Raw genomic sequence first — 23,640 nt, 5'->3', positions numbered from 1 at the left:
TGCGGATATGAATATTTATAGAAAAAGTATGAAATAAAAATTTTAAATAAATGAATAAACATTAAATTTATAAATTTAAACAAGTTAAATGGTTTGCCATTTATATTATATTTACACAAATTTATTACCTATTTTCATAATTTTTCTTAATGTTGATTCACTCTCAAATCCATAAAGATAAAGAAAATATTAAGGAGGTTAATAAAAATTTAACACAATGGCAATAAACGTAAATATTGCCTTCTTTCAGTGTCAATTCCTTATCCAACCTCTACGTACTAAAACCCCTCACTCCTCCAGACCCAAACACACAACACACTCCTCCTTCTTCCTCTCCTTCTTCCTCTCCTTCTTCCTCTCTGCTTCCATTTGTTCGAATGCACCGTCGCTAATCGCCGTTAACGCCTCAAAATGAGTCCGACTGCCGTCGAAGCTCCATTACTTCTTCTTTTTCTTCTTGCCGCAGCGCTCCTGTGCCCGCTCGGAGGAGCCAGGCTTCTGGTGGAGATGACGGTGGTCCGAAACGCCTCTTCCATCGGAGCTCGTAAGTGGAAAAGATTTGGCTCCTTTTTTTAAAATTATTTTTTGGAATTTGATTGGATTTTGTTATTGTATTTGGATGAGGATTAGTTTGTTTGGACGGAAGCTTGCCAGCTTATCATCTGGACAGAGGATTCGGCGCCGGAGCGGGAAACTGGCTTCTACAGTTCGAGGTGAAAAACGAAAATTATTTTCTCTTCTTTTTACTCTTCTTTTTATTTTATTTTATTTCTATTCTTTCCGGAATTATAATTCATTTGTGCCCTCTTCCAATGACTGCTTGACACGTTTGATTCCCATCTGGCATAATTATTAACCCCCACACTGGCTCTCTCTCCATGGAAAAATTCACACACAACCCACAGGGTAAATGTACAACCCTTCATACAAATAGATTCGCTACACCTGAAGAGAATTTTTCTAATAGGACACTGTGTAGTATTATAATTTTTTTCTAAGTTTGGAGATAGATGAAATTTGGTTTGTAGGATTTATAATTGGAGTTTAGTTTTTAGAACTGGTTATCAAATCAACTAAATTCTAACCTTGAAAATCATAGAAGGCTAAACTATAATGTGAACAAAGAAATTAGCATATACTAATGTACTATATAATGTCTTCATCCAATCAATGACTTAATAAATTAGCATATACTGATTTACTATATGTGAGTTTTTTAGAACAACAAAGTTGATGCTATACACATAACACATTACAGGAGTGAACAGACTTCCGTAAAAACTCTATCAAAACTATTAAATAATCAAGATGCCAACTTCCAATTTAAAAAAGGAAAAAGTAAAAATAACATATATTTGAATAAAGTTATATTATAGTATGATTATTTTGTTAATAAGTCCAATTCTTAAAATATAAATAATATTGAGGGGAAAAGTTGTAGGACGACGTTTCTTAGATTTGTTTGCACATTGTTGTGTGTTTGGCTTGCGGTGGGTTGCACTGTTGTTGGTATTATATTTATGTTCCCACGTTGGATAATATATTTATTTTCCATGCTTGGTTGGACAAGGATTCCACGCTGTCTCTTGTGTAATAATTTTGTTTCCAAAATTAGTATATGTTTTACGATTTTTACCCTTTTATCCCTAATTTTTTCTTTTTAATTTTTATTTCCTTTCCTTTTTAATCATTTTATGGCTGAATTTTGAATATATATATTACAATTTCATCTTGAAATATTGTTAACCACCGTTTTTTCTATTTGATGTTCTTTTATTTAATTATTTAGAATAATTTTTAATTTATAGTAATAAAAAATTAGTGGAAAAAAATTAAGAATCTAAATGTTGAAATCTAAATATCAAATAAAAACAAAATTTAAAACTTAATGAGGAAACTAAATATTTTAAAGTTTAACAATTTAGAAGAAACTAAACTCAAAAGAAGATAAAAAGTTTAGGAGGCTTAAAAAAGTAATTTTTCATCATATTATATAATTTACATATGTACTCCATGCCCGAAATGGACGATAAAATCAATTGCAAAAGTGAATCACTAGTCGTTATCAAATACACATATATATAACTCAATAATTAGAATGCTGACTAAAAGTCTCATGCAAATACCCAATTATTAGAATAATTTAGGGCCGCCAACCATTATAGGTGTATTATTATTTCATTTTGGGCTTTTTAAAATATTTTTTTTAATTATAATTCAACAATGTAGGTGAGTGTTATAATTTGATGATATCTAACTTTTTGGTTGTCCAAAATTATTTGATAATGTTGGTTTTCAACTCAATAAAAAAAAAAAAAAACTCATAAGAGTGGATTTCTTGCATTTTTCAACATGGAATTTTCAAATATGGCTTTGAATACCATAGTATAAAATTTTGTCTCAAAGTCAATTGATAATAAGAGAGGAGGAGTAACCTATTTAATTGCCATCAAATATGTAACATCAACCTTGATGAATCCATGCCATTAATTTTTCTTTTCAATGATATAATTTAAAACTAATCCTAATATGAATATCATTTCACGACATAATATTTATATTATAAATATTTAAGTATTTGAGGTTTTGGATACCAAAATGAAGAATAGTGTAAAAAAAAGTGAACTAGAATGGATGGTTTTATTTTCGTGGCATGGTCCCAAATGGATGGTGTTACTAAGAGAGAATGAGTAATTTACACGGAACTTTGAATTGAAGAAAGTGACAGAAAGTGAGAACATTCAAGGGAAGAATGGCTCCTCGTTCTGGTTAATTATTTGGAACTTGGTGGGTCCGATAACATATATATATATATATATGAAAAGATATGTATTCTTAAGTTATGTAACTAAGTTTTAAAATAAATTAGTAAAATACTAAAACAAAGAATAAAAACATCATAGAGGTAAATCAATTCCAAGGTGATTATTACAGTTTTAAATACTCTTTGCTTCAAATACCTATTAGTTTTAAATACTCTTGCTTCAAATACCTATTAGTTTTAAATACTCTTGCTTCAAATACCTACTTGATTTATTTTAAAACTACTAATGAGTAGTCTATCTATCTATTAAGGTTGTGAAGTTTTTCGATCTTTTTGTAATGTGAGATCATCGACATATTCTAATAAAATAGTTTTCTTTTTTGTTGACCCATTTTTGAAATAGATCTCGATTTTTTTTTTTTACCAAATTCTCGTTTTTACCTTGCATGAGTTATTATATGATATTAGCTGGATAAGATAAAGTAGCCCAATCATTTGGGTTTCTTTAATAAAATCCAAACGTAAATATGAAACTTGATGATTGTAATAAAATAGGGTGGTGGGTGGTGCAATGATGTAACATCTTGTTTTGAGAGAGCGAATAGTCGAAGAGGATCAACACATCTGATGACCAAATGGGAGGATTTTTCTGGTATTCTTAGCAACAATGCTTCCCTTAACCCAGGTATTTATTTCTAAATATCATCAATTTTCTTCCACACCCATACCCTTTCAAAGTTTACTAGATCTATGTAATCTTATAATTAAGATCCTAATCATCATTAGATCTATGAGTACTAATGGAACTTTTAAAATACAGGAGCATTAATATTGAAACTTACATTAGATTTAGAAATATTTTATATAATGTAACCATTATTATTATAATTGTTATTATCATGAAGATTCCTTTGTTTTTCAACGTAAATATATAAAAATAATCAATGATGGGTGGATTGAATATTCAATACATTAGTTGATGGAACACAATTAGCTAGAAAATGAATATTATTGTTTGTGGCACCACAGACTTCAAAAGGTGGGTGATCACATGATTGACAAATTTGTTATATCAGCTTCTTGAATTATGAATGACAATCCAAATGTATTACTACTTTTTAATATACATAATGATTATCTAATAATTAAAATGAGGAAGATTATGTAATTACCATAGAGAGAGAGAGAGAGTAGGGGTAGATATGGAAAATAGGGGGGGTAAAGCTAAAAGTGAAAGGGAGGATGATGGGTCAGGTTCTAGTAAATTGGGGAGCTGGGTCAATGTACTGACTATTGTCTGAAGGGTTCACGTGAATGTCCAAAACCTGACACCCTATTCCACTTTAATTACCAAACTCCACCTTATGTTGCTTATCCCTTTGCCTCAACTTCATGCCAACTCTCTCACTTTTACTAAAATATACCCAAATTTCAGTTTTGTCACTTTCCAATAATGTTTCAAATATGTATTCCATTACCTTAAGTTATGTCGAGGTCTCAATATATTCCATTACTTTAAGTTATATTTATCAGTTTGCTATGTATTTTTAGAAAATAAAATTTTAAAAGTGAAATATTGTTTTGGTTTTTATATGTTAAAATTTGTTTTATTTTACTGTTTTTATATTTTCAAGTTTTTTCCATTTTACTTCAACATACTTCTAATAAATTTTAAATTGAGTTTTCGTCTCAATATTTTTAATGAATCTTAAATTTAATATTTAATACTATCTTTTTTTATTTTTAAAAACATTTTTTCGTTATTTATCAGCATTTTTTTCTATAAAATTTTGAAAATATATCAATGCATTATTTAACTAATTGGAGAGACTTAAATTAGGATGTATTAAAAGTAGATAGATTAAAATTAATTAGACCAGAATACAGTGGCTGAAAATGGAACATACTTTAGTATTAAAACCAAAAAGTTAGGCTGCCTAAAAAAATATATGAACCAATAATAAATTAATGTTTTACATTTTAAAAACAAGTTAACCATTTTCATTACCGGTTACATCAATTTTCATTACGGCTGAGTAGATGTGACCTAAATTTTGTAATATTTTACGATTTAGTTCTTTCTACTTGAAAGAAAAACTAGGTTTAATTTATTTATCTATCAAGTAAAATTAACAAATCGTTTTTGTGGAGCAGACTTTTATAATTGGAACCGTGTGAAACTCAGGTACTGTGATGGAGCCTCATTTGCTGGAGATGCCTTGTTTGATAACGGGGTAATATTTTCTCACATTATCCTTTCCCTAATTAAATAACAAATTTTAGTTTAGAATTTGATCCTAATCATAGTTTTAACTTTATAATCATATGCCTAATCTAACTGTCTCCAAACTTCACCATAGACATCAGTGCTTCATTTCAAAGGTCAAAAGATATGGGAATCCATCATTCTTGACCTTCTACCAAAAGGGTTGGGGACAGCAAGGAAGGTATTAATATAATTATATAAATATGTCCTCAAATATTAATAATTCTGCTATTTCATATTTCTTGATTTGGCCTCTAAATTATCATTTTGTTTCCTGCCTCACTTACCTAATTCCAATTCTGCCAAATTAAAAGTGTTTGTTTTGTTGGGGGGGGGGTGGGGTTTTTGTAGGCTCTGCTTTCTGGTTGCTCTGCTGGAGGTTTAGCAACTTTTCTGCATTGTGAAAATTTCACTAATTATTTGCCAAGAAATGCAAGTGTCAAATGCTTGAGTGATGCTGGATTTTTTCTTGACTTGTGAGTTCTTTTAAATCTCCTTAGCAAATAAAAGGGATAGGTTATTGTTTATATATAATTCTTATGTAAGTTTTAACTCTGTCTTATCTCCATTTTCACAGAAGAGACATAGGTTTAAATCACACCATGAGGAACTTTTATAAGGATCTTGTGGCTCTTCAGGTACATTATTTTCTTTTCACATCAATATGAACTCAGTTGATTGTTCTAGTTCATGTTGAGTTAGTATTAGTTTAGGTTGTATTGGGCAACTCTTTTGATTTTGATTTTTGAAATATTTATCTTATATACAATGCTATTGTTACCTCCGCCCAATTGATTTCTTTATTTGGTTGTCTATTTTTTTAAGAGTTTTTTTCAAAATTTAAGCTAAATTTTGAAAAATGAAAACAGTAATTTTTTATGCTCCATCTGGTTTTTGGTTTTAAAAATTAAGTTTACAAGCGATTCTACCTCTAAAATTTTTTTTGCTATCCACTTTATACCAATATTTTTAAAAATCAAGTAAAAGTTTGAAAATTAAAAAAAAAATTAAAAATTTAACTAAGAATTCAATGGAAATAAACTTAATTTTAATAAATTAAACGTGTTTTTTTTGGAATTTGGCCCAAATGATCTAATACAACCGACCTGAATTTTTCTTCTCACCGTAATAATTCTTCTAAGGATGAACTTCTTCAACTAATCAACTTCTCATAGATTTTTTCTTGGAGGAAAGGCTAGGTTTAAACAGCAAACTTATGTTTGGTTTGATTTCTAAAAGCAAAGGTAGTAAAGAAGAGCACTAAAAAGAGTGTTTATCAGCTTTTTTTGAATTCATGCTTTTGAATTCATCTTTCGATAAAGTACTTAAGATAGAAAAGTAATAAAAGTAATATTGTATGTGTTCTGAACATAGATTAATATGGTGCAAGGTGTGGATAACAGGGAATGGAGCGAAATCTGAATGAAAACTGCACAGCCTCCTCTTACTTTCCAGAATTGGTACTTAATTTTATTAATCCCAAAATCTTCTCATCACTCTATTATTTTTCAATTTTCAATCACTATATAAATTAAATATATATGGTTCTAAAATTCTCCATCTCTTTTGATTATGTGCAGTGCATATTCCCTCAATATTCTTTGAAGTACATAACAACTCCATTTTTCATTCTCAATTCAGCATATGATGTTTTCCAAGTAAGGAAAACATCTTCTCCTTTAGTCTAACTTTTTTAACTTATATTTGATAATCTGTTTTTGAAAATTATTATTAATTTTCGTTTTCCATTTAATTGGTTTGAATCAAACAGTTTCATCATGGGTTGGTGCCACCATCTGCTGATTTACATGGACATTGGAACCATTGCAAATTAAATCCAGCAGACTGTAGTGAACTACAGATCCAGGTACTGCAAGGTACTCTCTCCATTCCCTTTCTCTTCTATTTTAGTTACTACAACAAAATTAGGACTTGTTTGGTAATTATTTGAGTTTGGGTGGATAGTTATTTAGTTTTTAATTTTTAAAAATTATATATACATCTATTTCACCTTTAATTTTCTTGCTTTATTATCTACTTATCTACTTTCTATTAATGTTTTAAAACAGCCAAGTCTGTTTTTAGAAACTTCATTAAAATTTTACTTTTTACTCGAGACAAATGGAAACCACGATAAAAAAAATCAAACGGTTGTCTACCTTAATTTTTTGTTATTCCATGTCAAAATTCCTTATTTTGTTATTTACATTTTACTAGTGTTTTCAAAGAACAAACAAAACTTGAAACCATTAGTTTTTAAAAAATTATTTTTGGTTTTAGAATTTAGTAAGAATTCAAATTTTATACCAAGAACCAAAATCATGGTAAGAAATATAGACCTAACTCTTTTTTGAGGAAAAAAACTAAATCGTATGCCATAAATAATTATAATTAATTTGTTTGAACTGTAATTTGGAAGTGATTATTATTATTATATTTTTAAAATTGAAAATTTTAGGTCTAAGACTCAGTATGCTCTCTGCATTAAGATTATTCCATGAATATTCAAGCAGAGGAGGAATGTTCATAAATTCATGTTTTGCTCATTGCCAAAGTGAGTCCCAAGACACATGGTTTGCACCTGACTCCCCAACAATAGACAACAAGGTATCATTTATTTCCTTAATCGTGTTCTCAACTTTCAATTTTATATCTATATATGTTATGTTCGATTTGTTTAAATCTATTAATTTTTAATATTTTTTAAAACTAATGAAACTATTAGATATATCTAATTAAATTGTATGTCTAATAACACATTAAACTTTTAACTTGTTTAATAAACATCAAGTTCGTTAAACAGTTTATTAAGCACATAATTAAAATTTTAAGAGTTTTTCTTACCACTAAGTTGAAATATAATGATTTATCATACTTTTCTACAGCTGAAGTTTCTAGTTAGACACCAAATTGAAACCATATGAACTTATTAATACTTTCAAAATTAGGCTAAGAGACGTATTTAAAGTTTAAGTCTGTTGGATGGGGATTTGGTTTTTAATTTTTATTTTTTATAAAATATTTTTTCATACTTTTCTACCTTCTGTTATCCACTCTACTAAATATTTTTATAAAGTTAAGGGGAGCTTTCAAAAACTAAAAATAAATTAGTTTTTCTTTAAAAAATAGGAAAACTAAGAATTCAATTGTTTCTTTGAGAAAGATGATTTTTTATAGTTGAAAAATCAAAAGAAAACATACTTTTAAAAAGCAAAAAAGAACAAAATCGTAATCAAATAGACCCTAAATTGCAATGGTGATTTCGCTCATTTTTAATAGTAAAACTGAAGTGAGTTATATTTTACAGACGATAGCAGAAGCAGTTGGTGATTGGTACTTTGGGAGGAGAAACATAAAGGAAATAGACTGTGCTTATCCATGTGATTCTACTTGCCATAATATTATACCATAAATAGCTTCGGTAACTATTAATTTTCTCATCACTTTTTTTTAAAAAAAATATATCTAATTAATTTTGACACTTATAGGCTCTAAACATTTTTTACAGGTTGAGGCAGAGAATTTATATAATACATTCTTTTGAAAAGACAAGAAAGCAAGACAGTGCCCATTGCTAATTTATCCTCAAAGAGGACACACACATTCAATACACAATACACACATCAATTTAATAACAACACCACACAATATTTTCTACAAACAAAACTTTTATTTTTCTTTAATTTCTTTTGTTTTTTCTTATAATTAATTTCCTTTCAAGTTACTTGTAATGTTACTCAAATTCAATATATAAGTTATTATATATCCATTTGTTTCTATTCTTTTTATGAGTTTTGATTATTAATTTTGTTAGTTTAAATAAGCTATAAATTATAAATTATTGTACTAGTTTGAGATTGTTGTAGCTATTAAAAATATTTGGCTTTGTCCTTAACATGAAGGTGAATATTGTTTAGTAATTTTTTTTTTTTTTGACAAGGTGTAAATTTCAATCTTAAACTAAAAAAAATCATGTTATCTCGTTTGGTAAATTAATAGCAAATAACTATTATGATTTAACTGTAATGACTAAGACAGACGCATACTATTTCAGTTATTATTGTTTTTTACTGTGAATTAATATCGAATTTCGAAAGCAAAAATAGATTACAATTTTTGAATATTTATTATTTATTATAAGACAATTATTTTAAAGATCTATATGCTTTAATTTGAAAATAAATTTGTTTGACCTAAACTATTTGATTAATGTTAAACAAAATATATTGTTTATAGAAAAAGAATGGGTTAAATCCAAATTTTGTTGATACAGAAGAATGCATGTATGTGACGAACAGAAAAGCATTAAGGAATGTATGAGAGAGGTTTGATACTATAGATATCTGATGTGCTTAGATAACTATATATTTATTTTGTATGATTTTTACCTGACAATGTTTGATTTTACACAATATTTCAAAAATACTCTCACGATTATTAATTAATTTATAGTTAATTTAAATATAAGAATAAGGGACTGATGTAACATAATTGCTTCTATTAATTTGTACTTTAAAAATTAATTAGTTTTATTATTTTATTGTTTAGTATTCTCGATAAAATAATATATATGAATTTTTGTATACAAATAAACATTATTATAAATATAAATTTGAATATATAAAATTAATTTTACCAAACATTTATAAATATAGCAACTAATTCAATATTTTAAAAAAACTGTAATATAATTAATATTATAAATATTGGTCTAGCATACTTATTTCAGAGCAAATATCAATTTATACCATATTGAATATTGGAGTTGTATCAAAATAATTAAATCTTAAACTAATATATATATATATATCAATTTAAACCATAAACTTTCATACATATGAATGAATTTAATTACTCAACTTTCATAAGTGTATCCAAGCGAAGCGTAAGGGAGAGCTTAAATTGATACATATCATAAATACAAGATCTAAATTGATACAGTCGTAAAAGTTAAAATCTAGCTAAATCGATACGATTATATGTTTGAGATTTGAGTTGATATAACCTCGAAAGTTTGGTGTTTAATTTGATACAATTATTAGTTTAGGATTTAAATTGATAAAAACTTCAAAATTTTGAGATATAAATTGAAAATTTTCTCTAATTTTATTTATGAATAATCTAGAAAAATTGTTATAGATAAGAAAAAGAAAAAATAAAATTATATTGTATTATGAATTTTGGTACATAAATAGTTTCAATATTTTATCTAGGTAAAACGATAAATATATATATAAAAAAAACGAAAAGGTACACTTTTTAGTTTCTCCCCCAACTTTTGGTTGTTTATATATTCCCATTCCCTACTCTTGCAACTTGCTAAGTGGTCTGTTTTTAATTTATATAAACAATAATATCCAAAGGGAACTAATTTATTTATTAATATTGTCTTTACAGTTTTGTTTTTATTTTTATTTTAAAAATTATTACTGTACTGATGCGAAATTTTCATTCAAGTTTTTCTTCAAAAAAACTGTTGATATATTTTAATAGAAATTTGTATATTATGCTAAACACGTAGTCATGGTTAAACCACTCCCAGGTGTAGTTGGAAATCTCTTATTCTTATTATACTAAATTTTTTTAATATTATCACAATATATTCTTAAAATGATTAGTATTATTATTTATTTAGTTTTTACAAGTGAGTGCTTAATTTCAAATCTAAAGTAGATTGATTACATGTTTGAAAGAAATATATAATAATGACGAAGAGAAGACAAACAACCGATGTATAAAGGTTACAAAATAAATAATATTACAACAGAAATGTATATATAGTCACATATTCCCAAAAAGGTCATAAAACCTAATGTTAAATGACGGATATTGATCATAAGATGAAGACATATTTATTTTAGTACTATCTTTGAATCATATATATACTGTAATGCAAAGGAAAAGAGAAAGTATTATGGACGCATAAAGCTTCACTAGTTAAAAACATACCCTTCGACTAAGAAACTTGAGGTTCTGAGAGTCCTCACATGCACTTTCAAATATTATTATGTTGAGCTAATTTAAGAATAGAAGCAGGTAACGTGGAAAAAGTACTTTAAGGGTGAAGAGGGGTTAGAATGAGAGGAATGCCATGGGCGGGCCTCAGAGAGAGTAAAGTAGCAGGAGAATGGGTGTAAGAAGGAGAAAGTGAGAGTGAAAAGGTAGAAAGAATTAGGGTTAGGACAATCTTATACTCCATAGAAGATAAGTTTCTGCCAATGCACATTCTCCCTCCAAAGCCAAAAGGCAAATATCCCATTTTGTGGTTGCATCCACCATGAATGGTGTCGTGTTGGAACCTCTTTGGATTGAACTCGTTAACATCGTCGCCCCATAGGGTGGGGTCGTGATGCATTGCAACAATGTCTATCCATATGTTGGTCCCCTTTGGGATCTTTACGTCCCCTAAATCGATGTCTCCTTTTGCTTGTCTTTGTATGTTTGGAGCTGAGGGGTATAGTCTAAGTACCTCATTCCATACCCATCCCATCTGCATCCACATAGTAAATAAATATTCATGTTTCCTGGTTAAAATATATGCATGCATGGTTAATTCAAGAAATAAGCTTTAATTTGTTTTAAATTAAATAAATAAGGTTTAATTTTCAATTATAATTAGATACTTGAAAAGAAAAAGAAATTTACTGTAAATGAGAAATGTGTTGAAAATACTTGCAAAATATAGTAATATGACTCCAAAAAGAAAAGACAAGAAAATAGGAGAATATTAAGTAAATAATTTACAGTTTAGGTGAAAAAGAAAGAAAGAAAGAAAGAAAAGGGAACCTTTTTGAGGGAAGAAAGCATGGAGAAATCAATATCTTTATCACCAATCACTTCTTTAATCTCATCTCGCAAAATGGTTTGCCAATCGGGAGACGTGGCCAACAACAGCAACGTCCAACTAATAGCCAGCGCTGTGGTCTCATGTCCCCCAAAGAAAAATGTCTTGCACTCATCCACCACTTCTCTGGGACTCAGTCCCGCGCCGCCCTTATACTCACTCCCAATCAACCTGCTCAGCAAATCCGAGTATGCCGAACCCGAACCCGAAATTTTCCTATCAGATATGATGGAGAAAAATAGGCGGTCGATTTGAGCACCCAGTCGCTTGGCGGCTAGGGTTCGTGCTGGGTAAAGAACTAGGCTGCTAAATGGGACCCCCACGTAGCTACTGTTCTTAAAAAGAGTTAACTGTAGAGCTCTCAGGTTGTTCAATGCTTCTCCACCGCCGCCGCATTTGGATATTCCAAAGCTTGCTTTTGCGATTATTTCACCCGCAGTGGCCGTTATTTCTCTTTCCACCTCTATTTCTGACTGCCCTGATTTTACTTGCCTTCTCCATTCTTCTAGCATTTTTTTCGTCGACTCCACCATGAATTTTGTCATTGCCTGAAATTTAAAAAAAATTAAAAAATTAATTCACATTATTATTTGCCTTTAAAAACAACTATATATATATTACAAAATTGTTAAAAATATGTAAAAAGAATACAAAATTTTAGATTATATCAATTAACTTTACCATGTTAGTGAGTAAGCGACATGCTAGGAAAATAAGTTACTTATATTTTAGTTTTATTTCAAGAAATATCAACCTTGTTGTTGATTATAATTAATTTTTACTAATTTTTGCCAAGATTAAAACTGATTAAAATTAGTTAGATCATAATTATTTCAAATTAATCAATTCGAAGTTAACACTAAAAATAAAATTATAAATTGTACTTTAACTTAACAGTGAAATTTGAGAATGAAAATGTAAAATATTAAAACTTTAAAAAAATAAAAAAAATAGATACAATAACGTTTGAAACTTAAAAGAAAAGTTAATTTAACTTTAAAGTTTGACTAAATGTCTAATATTTTGGAAACTACATACCAATGAAATTAAAGTAGAAAGGTAAGAAAAATGGGTATTAAAAAGTAAATTGAAAAAAAAAAAACAACAAAATTCGTTATTTAATATATAATTTTTTATTACCATAAAAGAGACAAATATTACAACGTTGTCAACCAAACCATCAACTAATCATCTCATTTATTCGGTCCTTATAGATATTGGTTCGTGTAGAATGTGTCATATCTCCACCACCAATATATTAATGAACAAATTAAATTTGTCTTTTCTCATTAATACTAATACTAATACCAATATTAATATTTCTTTTACCTAATTTGTTGGAAGATTCATAATCATTTAATTACCATATATAACTTCTAACAAGTTTGAATTTAATAGACTAAACAAAATGTCATATTGTAATACTTGAAACCTTAATTAGCTTATATATTTTATAAAAGTTGTTGCCATAACAATAAATGACTCAAAAGATCAAAACTGAATCTTTTCCAAATATGGTTGAACTAAAAATAATATAAACGTTTGTTACACAAATAACTTAAATTAGGAGTGTAACATGCAAGTCAAATTACCTTCAAATTAGCAGGGTTGAAGGCGGGAGTGAGGATATGGCGATGACGAATCCAGTTGTCTCCCTCAGTCATGACAAGGCCATCGCCGAACATCGGTTCTCGGTCGTTTCTGAACACTGCTGGCTTCCCCCAACTCTTACCCAACACAGCTTCAGATATCTTCTTCACAAGCTGTGGATCTGCTATGTACAAAAATGGCTCTGTCCCCAACCAATATACAAACTTCTTCCCTGTCATAATAACACGAAAACAAAAGTATATTATTCTTAAGCTGAATTTTTATTAATTTTTCTTATTAGAATTTTAGGAAAACAAATAAGAAAATTTATCGGCTACAATATTCAAATTTAAAATTCAAAATTCCTAACCTAGCTAAAATTTTAATACATTGATTACATATAAGGTAGGTTGTTAGCCAATTCCTAGTTCTTAGTTCGGGCATCTCTTTAATAGACAATCTATCAAACAAGGATAAAGATAAATGCAACTTAGATATCGCTTTTTTTCAATTGTAAAAATGATAAATAACATAGTATTATAATATGCATCCTTCAATGTCTTTATCGGCTTGCATGCATAGTGATAAGTAAAGTAACACATGTTACTTCTTATTTATATAATACAAACGAAAACAATATCACAATAAAACATTTAATGATGCATTCATTTTCATGCAAATCGATTTCATCACAAAAATTAAATAATAAAATAAAGTTAAATCACACTTAAACATAAAACAAATTAGAGATAAGTGTGGGTTGAAATACACATTACCGTTAGGTATTTTACGAATAATATAGTCTTTTATCCACTAACTATATAATATATATAATATATATCATTCTATCATCAACAATCAATCATAAAAGTAACAAGAGACCATTGCTATTTTAAAAAAAATATAGGGGTGGGGGTTGTTTGACTAATTACCATAAGAATTCTGCCATTGAGCAAAGTGAGGGAAAATAGTTGAATGAATATCATGGGATAGATTATTTGATGATGATCCATTAATGGCAGCACCGCCAGCAGCAGCAGCTTTCATTATCTTCTTCATTTCTGTAATATTCCCAAGAGGGAAACTAGGAGAAGGACCTTCAAATCCATTTCTCTTCAATTTTTTATGAGCCAAAGTTGGCAAAATCCAACATGAAATCACCACTTTCCCAAACAATACCATAATTGAAACCCTAATCATCCACTTGATTAACATAACCAACACACAAATCAACTCCATTTTTTGTAATTAAAATTTTAAAAAAACCTTAATCTACTTATAAATGAAAACAAAAATGAGAGAGAGGAGGAGAGAGAGTTGTGTGTTATAAAAGTTGTGTATGCTAATGTTTGTGGATATACACAATATGATTCTAAAGTTGTGTTGGGTTTAGGGTTTATATAGAAGAAAAAAATGATAAGGAGAGGGCTGATGTGGGTCCAGTGGGGAATAATTGTGGGAATATTTGACTTTCCACTACTGAATATTTATTTCTATATAAATATTAATTAAATTTATAATTTAGGAAATATCTTTTCTCTACTTATGTGAATGTGTTTGACAAAACTTTATTTGACTTCAATGTGAAAAAGAGGAAAAATATTGTTCATATTGTTTTTGTTTGCATTATTTCTCATCAATGTAGCAACCATCTACTTCCATTCTGCATCTTCATGATCCAACTTTTTATTTCGTTTTAAGCATCAAGTTTACCTCTTCCTTCCCGTACTTATTCTTGTAATTACTATTTTAAAATTTATAATTTTCAGTATATCTCAATTGCTTTAAATATATAAATCTGCTTTTAAATATAATACAAAAGTGGAAGTTAAAATAAATATAAATCAACTAACCTGAACTAAAATATCAAAATTGAATTCTCTCCTCCAACTTGAAGTAGAAAAAATTGAGGAGGAAATTTCTCAATTATATAAAGATTGTTTTTAGTGTTGTGTTAGGTTATGCTTAATAACTAAACCTAAATTTATTAATTTTGTCGTGTGACAATTAATGTACATTTTAATAATAGCAATGATTAGATGCACCATTTCTACTTTTATTTACCACACAAATAAATTTCTTTAAAAAAATTTAGAAAAAAAATCAAATTTTCACATGGCAACATTGGGTGCAATTTGGAGTGCATCGACTGCTCCTAAGTTTTCTTTCCTTCCAATAATTTAAATCACATCTTCTACCAAATTAAGATTATTAGAAAAATCATTAATTTTTAAGTTTAAATATTTTATCAAATTTTTTTAATTTTTGACAATTTATTTAAAACATTATAAAAAATAAAGAAAATTTCTTTTAAAATATAAAAATTGACAAACTATTTACTCCATGAACCAAAATAATAGAAGAAAAAATTCATTCAACTTGTTCTTTTATCAAATATTTTATTTTTGACAATTTCCGAAAAAGTAAAGCTATATATATTTTTCTCTCAAAAAAAAATCTTATTTTCTCTCTCTAATTTCCAGCCTCTCTTCTGCTATCTTCTTCTTTCGAATTTGGTTTACATTTAAAATATATAAAGGAAAAAAATAGTTAGACGAAAGTAAGATTCTCAATTAAGATTAGAAAAATATAAAGAAAAAAATAATGTAGATGAAAGTAAGATTCTTATTTTAAGATTAAAAAATACAAAGGAAAAAAAAAAGGATAATGTAGATGAAAGTAAGATTCTTAATTAGGATTTACACCAGTTTTAGCACTTAAATTAGGTTTTTTTAAAAAAAAAATATACAGAAACATGAACGATTAAATCGTCAACCAAAATTTTATGGAAAACAAGAGAAATTAAATTATTTACAAATTATATAAATAAAGTTTTTTATACAAATTTGTGAAATTTTTTATAAACTTTGTTATATTTTATAAATAGTTTTTTTTTGTTTTTTTGTTATATTGAAAAGGACGTTAATATACTCTTTATTATATATAAAAATGAAAAATTGTTTTGAATAGTATCGAAAATGAAAGCAAATTTTTGTGTAGGATGGATTATGACTTTGAACATAATATATATTATAATGTTATTAGTTTTTAGAAAAGAATAGTTATAGAAGTCATGTAATAATTAATTTAAAAATGGTAGTTACCTATTTATTAAAAAAATTAGGTCTATAAAGACTACTCCTAACAAGCTGTTGTATGTTTTGTTATCTAAAATCTTGGAAATTCTTTAGAAAATCAAAGTAAATTTTTAAGAGAAAAGAAGATATGGTAATATATATATAGAGAGAGATTGGTATGCATGGGGTTGGGGGGGTTAGGGGTAGACTGGTAGTAGTAAGTTGTAGTAAAGAAGTTTCTGATATTGTCGGTGTTGGAACATCAAATGTATTTGTTTAGTGAAAAATGAAAATGTGTTTAAAATGCTTTCGTCTTTTTGCTTTCTAAATTGTTTTCATTTTGGATACTCATTTCCAATGCCCCCTTTTCTTTTCTTTTCTTTTCTTTTCTTTTCTTCTTTCTTCTTCTTCTTCTTCTTCTTCTTATTTCTTTTACCTGTTCAATTAATTTAAACACTGACACAAATGAAACATCCAGGCCCTACAACTTTTCTTTTTCTTCTTTTTTTTTTTTGTTTCTAAACCCTAAACCTTATCATTAATTTAAGGTAATTGGATGCTCTTTATCTTTATATATTCTTTTTCTTTTTTCTTATTTTAAATCAACTTATTCTCTACCCCATAAAAACATAATCCACAACATCCATATATCAAGGTAGTGTATATATATATATATCAATCAAGACATGTTTCATTATACCAACAAAAAAAAATTATTTTAAATAATACAACTTTGATAAATATATATAAATATAATAATACATTTGTGATAGACAATGGTATTTTGTTTTATCGAAATATATTGTAAATAAAATTTGACATTTTTATTATATTTTGATTTATTTTATTATATTTGAAATTTTGTATGTAGGTATAATAATTTTAAAAATATATGTTAAAGGGGATTTTTTTTTTGTTAGGTATTGGTTGCAAATTCATTTTTGTATTTATAGAAAATTACATAACTCGTTTAAATCAATTTTCTGTAGATGGATTATATTCATGGACGGATTTATTAAGGGGTCAGGACTCTGGGACGTGCCCTCTTTACATTCTCGATCTTTGTATTTTAATATTAATTTTGAAGTGTCAGATTACAATATATATTAAATAATGCTCCAATTTATAGCTAAATTTTAGTTCAGGTATAGTTGATGTGCTTCCAAATATATATCAATAATTTTCTTCTCTAAATGATTTTAACTTTATCTTGTATCAATTATTTTCTTTTCAAGTTTTATTCAAAATATCAATAATTTTATTTTAAAGATGATTTCCTAAAATAAAGATAATTTGATTTTTCCCCTAAATTTCAATGATTTCCTAAATGAAAGATAATTTGATTTTCTAAAAGGAATAAATTTGATTTCCCGAAAGAAATATAGATCTTTTTAAAATAGGAAAAAAACATATCTAAGATATCTTATTTTCTACCCCTCATTTGTTATCTAACAAGTATTTAGAAAAAAATGTAAAAAAGTGGGTGATCCAAACTTTCATTCTCAACAATATTCCATGAAAAATGTACTATTCTTTTTTTTCTAATGCAATTTTTAAATCTACATATTTACATTACAAAAAATTCATGTGAAAATTATCAAATTTTTTTATTACTAGTGAATGTCATTAGTGAAACGTGGAGACTTCTTTTTTACATTATTTTAGTATGTTTATTATATAGTACCCAGTGCCCCTATATAAAAATTTTGGATCCATCACCTATTATATTAAAATAAAATCAACTTAAGTTTTGTTTGAATTATTTGAGAAAAAAGAAAATTATGATTTTCAAAGAAGTTGTTTTTATTTAAAATCGTTAGATAAAGATAAGTTTAAACTACACTTGTACGAACAAGTTTTCAAAGTTATTTTAAATGTGTATCTAACTATTTTTTAACTTTTTTTTTTCAATATGGTGCTTTATTTTTTTTAACTTAAAAAACTTACAAAATTAAACAAAACACACATCTAATTTTAATTTTAAAAACGGAAGTACAGACGTATTTTAAATGGAACGCAACCACCATACAAAAAACATATTATTTAATATATATTGTAATTTGACACTTCAAAATTAATATTAAAATATATCATCAGAAAGTAATATGGGGCAGCATTATTTTTTTTAAAAGAATTGATTTTTAATTTTTCTTTCTATTTATAGAATGGAATGCGTTTTTCCCTTTTTCTTTTTTTGGTATGGGGTAGTGAATTCATTTCGTTAATTATTATTGTTTAATAAATTTAATTTAGAAAAAAAGAAGCAAATAATTGACGTTTGATAATTTTTAATTGAGTGCAATTGGATTACAAAATAGATGGTGCCGTCCACCTACTCTTCACAATTTTTACCATAATTATATTTTAGCGTTAAAGTTTAAGCAAGTTGAGACTACAAGTAATCAAGTTTTTAACAATTCACTAAATATGTTTTCGTTGTAAAAAACATTTAATACCAAAATGATTTCGTCTCTTGAGAACTTACTCTCTTCATTAATATTAATATTTGTTTAAAGAAAAAAAAAACCTTAGGGTCCAGTTTGGATTACTAGAACGAATAATATGATTTTAAAAGAAGTTTTTTTTATTTAAATTCTTAATTAGATAAAAATATGTTTAAACAACTTTCATGTCAAAAGTCTTTCAAATAATTTACCTTTTTTTTTTCTTTTTCAAAATGATGATTTATTAAAATAAAAGCACTTACAAAATTAAGCTAAACACGTTTTTATTTCTAAAAACAAAACCAAGAAGAACTCTTCAATGTTTTTAACTCATAAACGTTTTCCTTCTTTCTTCTTAGTGTTCTAAGAGTTCTAATATTTTCACAAAAACATGACTTTCAAAATCAAAACCTACAACAAGTATGTGTGTGTTTCATACCAAAAAAAAGGTTTATATTAATTAAAAAAAGGAATATATATATATGAACATCAAATAAATAAATAGGCAAGTAAAAGGATATGGCACTTTTAAAATAATTAAGTTTGAGTACAAATATGAAAATAATAACCCAAGAGAAAATTTGTGGTATATCTTTTATCTTTTTAATCTAGTTTTTATTTAGTTTTTAGATTTTAAATGTTATTTAGTTTTTAGATTTTAAAATATTCTTAAATTTTAAATTTAGTTTAACTTGAATTCCTAATTTTAACATGTTAAAATTTTGAAATTTGTTTAAATTTGATTCATGAATTTTAATAACTTTTTTTACTAAATACCTCAGTCTTAATGTCCGTTAATAAATTTAAAAAGAATTATAGTTATAAATTATATTAAAAAATTTACTTCATAATTTCTTTAAATTAATTAATAAAAATTAACATTGATATTCAATCCAAAATTGAGGTTAAAATGTAAAATATTGAATTCATTAAATCGAAAAAAAAGCTAAAATCCTAAGGATAAAATTATAAAATTTTGTACTAAATTAAAACCGGAATAAAAAATAAAGAACTAAGTTAACGTACAACATTATGAAACTTAAACCAAAGTTATATTTTTTCCTAAAAAACAACAAATTATTCTGTAAACCGTAGTTAATACACATTTTAAGTGTTGTGAAAATGAGTTGTGCTTACCTGTGCTGTAATGATCTTCATCTTTAAAGTTTTGAAGTACAATATTCGACTTTGAAAAAAGAAATGAGGTATCAAAGTTGTAATTAATTAAATAATGTTACAGATGCTTTGTATGATTATTTTTTTACTATAACATATAAGAAAATAAATGGAGACATAACAAAAACATGTGACACTTTCAATAAATAAATAAAGTAATAAATAAAGTAATGAAAGCAGCAGAAATCATTTGTGAAATAGAGGCAAATAAAAACAAAAGAGAAAAGAAATGATTGATATTGAAAATATTTTATAATTAGAAAATGAAGAATTAGAATCACATGCAAGAAAAAGAAAAGAGCAAATAGTAATATGTGGTTCCTAAGTGGCATAACGGTCAACCTTTCCGTCAGTTGACTGTGTCATGACACGTATTCCAAAATCTCCATGACTCCATCTTTTCCTTTTGGGACCCACCTCAAGTCCAGCTGGACGGCAGAGATCAACTCAGCTGACTTCAAAACTATTAAAGGCAGCGTATGACATTTTCCTTTTATTTCTCTTCAACATTAAAGTGGGTTTGCTGAGTCAGCTGCGTTGCAAAATTTATGGATAAATATCATTAGATATTTTTATTTTAGATTGATGATATTATACAAAATTCATGTAGCAGGGCCTATCATATAATTAGTCTATGATGTAAAAAAATTGACTTGGTCTCATCATGTGCTACACACACATTGTTATAATAATAATAATAATAGTGATAGGTTGAGAGTTTAAATTTCTTTGAAAGCAATATATCGTACCTTTGTCACCAAGTTTGTACCTTTGCTTGTATACAATGAACATGCGTGTTAATATCTTTAAAATGATTTGCATGTAACCCTGAAAAATATGGAATAATGCATATTTGTAAGACAGTAGATGAAAAGAGTTAATATTTTTTAGAAATTAAATTATATGTTTTTAATCAATCATATCATGAATAAGATGCCGTCCTAATTAAAACATTTAAGGTCATTTTTCTGTTTTGAAAAAAAAAAAACGTCTTATAATATGGTAATTTGAGTATCATGATTAAGAGGTTGAAGTAGAACATACCATTCTAATTTGATTCTAAATTTTATGTCTTATTCTATTTTTGGTTTTAAACTTTTAAAATTGCATTTTACGTAACTTGGTGAGATTACTTTTATATTTGGATAACTAAGAACTAAAATAGAATAAAGTAAAGTTACATAACATAATTCTAACGACAGAGACTAAAGTAAACCTTTTTTTTTAAGTTGAAGGACCAAAACATACGTTTTTTAAAATTTAAAAATCAGAATGGAACAAAATACAAAATTAAGATACCAATCTAAGATTTTAATTCATTCTATGCAGCCAACAAAATATTAAAAAAGATGTGCACAATGATAGGGAGGAAAGTGCTTTTGGTAGATGTTTTTGTTGAAAAAAAAATGATGCATGAATGTGGTCGTGTAGGTAAGTACTTTTAGCATTAATGTTAAAATTAAATAAATTGGTAAGAATTTTAATATTTTCAAATTTTAAAGATGGAAGATAAGCATTAATTTGAAAATAAAGATAAATTCAAAGTTAGGAGATTGGAGAAGCAATTAAATAATTCTTTTTGTAACACATTACAATTTTAATCCCTCATATTTTATGTTTGATTAAATCCCTTGAAAAAGTGTATATCAAACCCTAAAACTTTTCATTCCACCTAATCACAAATTATAATCTATATAAATTTTTTAAAAATAATTTATTATTATAGTAAAATAAATTAAAATATTTACAAATATAGAAAAGTTTATTGGTTTTGTGTGCCATAGGTAGAACTCGAATAACTTGGACGATCCAACCTATATTATAAGAGTTGGATTGGATTAGGTTAAAATATGGGTTGGATTGGATTTTTAATAAAAATGATTTTTTTGCATTGGATTGGGTTTCGGGTTGGAGGGCGTTGAAAAATTTAGTTCAACCGAACGCAACCCAAATTAATATTATATATATATATATATATATATATTAATAAAAAAAATTAGGTATATAAACTTTGAATTTATTATAGTGAAATTTTGAATGATGTATGTTTGAAATTTAAATGTAACAATTTTGAACTTTTATAACTATTAGAAACTAGAAAGAAAAAAAACTTATAACCCAATAACCCAATCCGTAATACGGGTTGAGTTGGATTAGATTAGAAACTAAATTTGAGTTATTCGAATTGCCAACTCAAATAACCCGAAAATATGGGTACCCAACCCGATTTCATTTTTACATAGTAGTCTATCCCTATCTCTCATAGATATATTGTAATATTTTGTTTTATCCATAAAATACTTTTAACATCATTTTCTTTTTAACAATGAACAAGTTTATTATTCATTAAATTGAATTATAGATAAACTATATATCTAGTAAATTATTAAGTTTCCAGCTTTGTGTTTAATAAGTTCATATATTTTAAAGATCCATCACATATTATAAACATTATAAGTTTATAATAACTCAATTTAGTACATGCTTAAAAGTTGATGAACCAACTTTACAAGGTAAGCTAATATAACTAAAGCTATTAATGATGGACTTTGTCGTTAATAAATTATGAGGTCGTTTGGATGTAGGTATTATTTCGTGGATATAAATATTAAATATATAAAAATTGATATTGGGAATACATTTCAATCAAATTTTTGTGATTTCAAAAAATTTGTACACTTTACTTAATTTTCAAATTTTTTTAATAAACTGGGTTGGCTTGAATAATTCAAATCTATATTACAGAAAAGTCAATAGTTTCACAAACCAGTGTCATTTTCGACGATGATTAAACTTGTTTATATGTTACTTTTTCTAACTTTCTATTTTTCTGCTTTATTTTCAACCAATATATATATATATATATATATAATTTATTTATTTATTTTTAACACCATTCAAATTCTTTTCATTAAGTTTTCTCATAATTTCATCAAATGTTATCTTACTTTATAGAAATTATGATAAAAAGTGATTCACTTTAGTCGATTAAGCCACAATCATAATTTTATTAATCCGTTATAACCATTTTCATAAATTTTTCTGAACCTTTCATTGGTATTGATATTTTCATAAACTCGAGACTTCGATATTTTCATCATTATCGATTAGTTCAAACCTTAGTTATAGCAGATTTTATTAATTCGTAAAAAACTGGAGTTAAAATTAGTACTACTAATCCAACTTTAAAATTAAAAAATTAAATCCAATTAAAGAATAATTTAAAATAATTAAGAATGAAAACAAAAATGCATTAATATTAAATCAAACTTTTAACATTACAAAATATTTGTTAGGGAAAAAAACATAACTAATCAAAAGAAAAAACAGAAAAACAATTTAATATAGAGGAAAGAAAACATTAAATTAAAATAACAGTCGAACTTCTGACCAATTACAAATCAAATATTAATTGCATTAGTAAAAAAGTTTAAAATATATCTTCAATCAACTTATCGATATTGACAAAATATTTACCT

The 23,640-nt window shown here is 26.6% G+C and overlaps 2 protein-coding genes across 5 annotated transcripts; one reads left to right on the top strand and one right to left on the bottom strand.

Moving 5' to 3' along the window:
* Nucleotides 1-291: 291 nt before the first annotated feature.
* Nucleotides 292-8,816, top strand: LOC101216160 (pectin acetylesterase 9). 4 transcript variants are annotated; one of them, XR_968951.2, is made up of 13 exons: nt 293-544; nt 631-713; nt 3,320-3,449; nt 4,919-4,998; nt 5,125-5,211; nt 5,382-5,506; nt 5,608-5,668; nt 6,434-6,490; nt 6,611-6,688; nt 6,802-6,907; nt 7,544-7,637; nt 8,338-8,451; nt 8,539-8,811. XR_968951.2 is itself a non-coding variant. In XM_011652855.2 (13 exons), the coding sequence occupies exons 1-12, from the start codon at nt 412-414 to the stop codon at nt 8,440-8,442; spliced, it is 1,194 nt and encodes a 397-aa protein (XP_011651157.1). In that variant the 5' UTR covers nt 294-411; the 3' UTR covers nt 8,443-8,451; nt 8,539-8,816. The 4 variants fall into 4 exon arrangements, 2 of the variants coding, with proteins under 2 accessions (XP_011651158.1, XP_011651157.1); XM_011652855.2 differs by having other exon boundaries at nt 294-544; nt 7,489-7,637; nt 8,539-8,816; XM_011652856.2 differs by lacking the exon at nt 8,539-8,811 and having other exon boundaries at nt 292-544; nt 6,802-6,897.
* A 1,920-nt stretch (nt 8,817-10,736) lies between these two features.
* LOC101220942 (cytokinin hydroxylase) lies at nt 10,737-14,814 on the bottom strand. Its single transcript, XM_004151387.3, has 4 exons — nt 14,397-14,814; nt 13,467-13,696; nt 11,817-12,422; nt 10,737-11,520 (listed from the first exon to the last, which is right to left on the bottom strand). Exons 1-4 carry the CDS (start codon nt 14,701-14,703, stop codon nt 11,086-11,088), a joined length of 1,578 nt encoding a protein of 525 aa, XP_004151435.2. The 5' UTR covers nt 14,704-14,814; the 3' UTR covers nt 10,737-11,085.
* Nucleotides 14,815-23,640: the final 8,826 nt, after the last annotated feature.

Source organism: Cucumis sativus, chromosome 3 (genome assembly GCF_000004075.3).
Source record: "Cucumis sativus cultivar 9930 chromosome 3, Cucumber_9930_V3, whole genome shotgun sequence".
Taxonomy (NCBI): Eukaryota; Viridiplantae; Streptophyta; class Magnoliopsida; order Cucurbitales; family Cucurbitaceae; genus Cucumis; species Cucumis sativus.
Note: the sequence above shows the minus strand (reverse complement) of the source record. Positions and strands in the feature narration are given on the sequence as shown.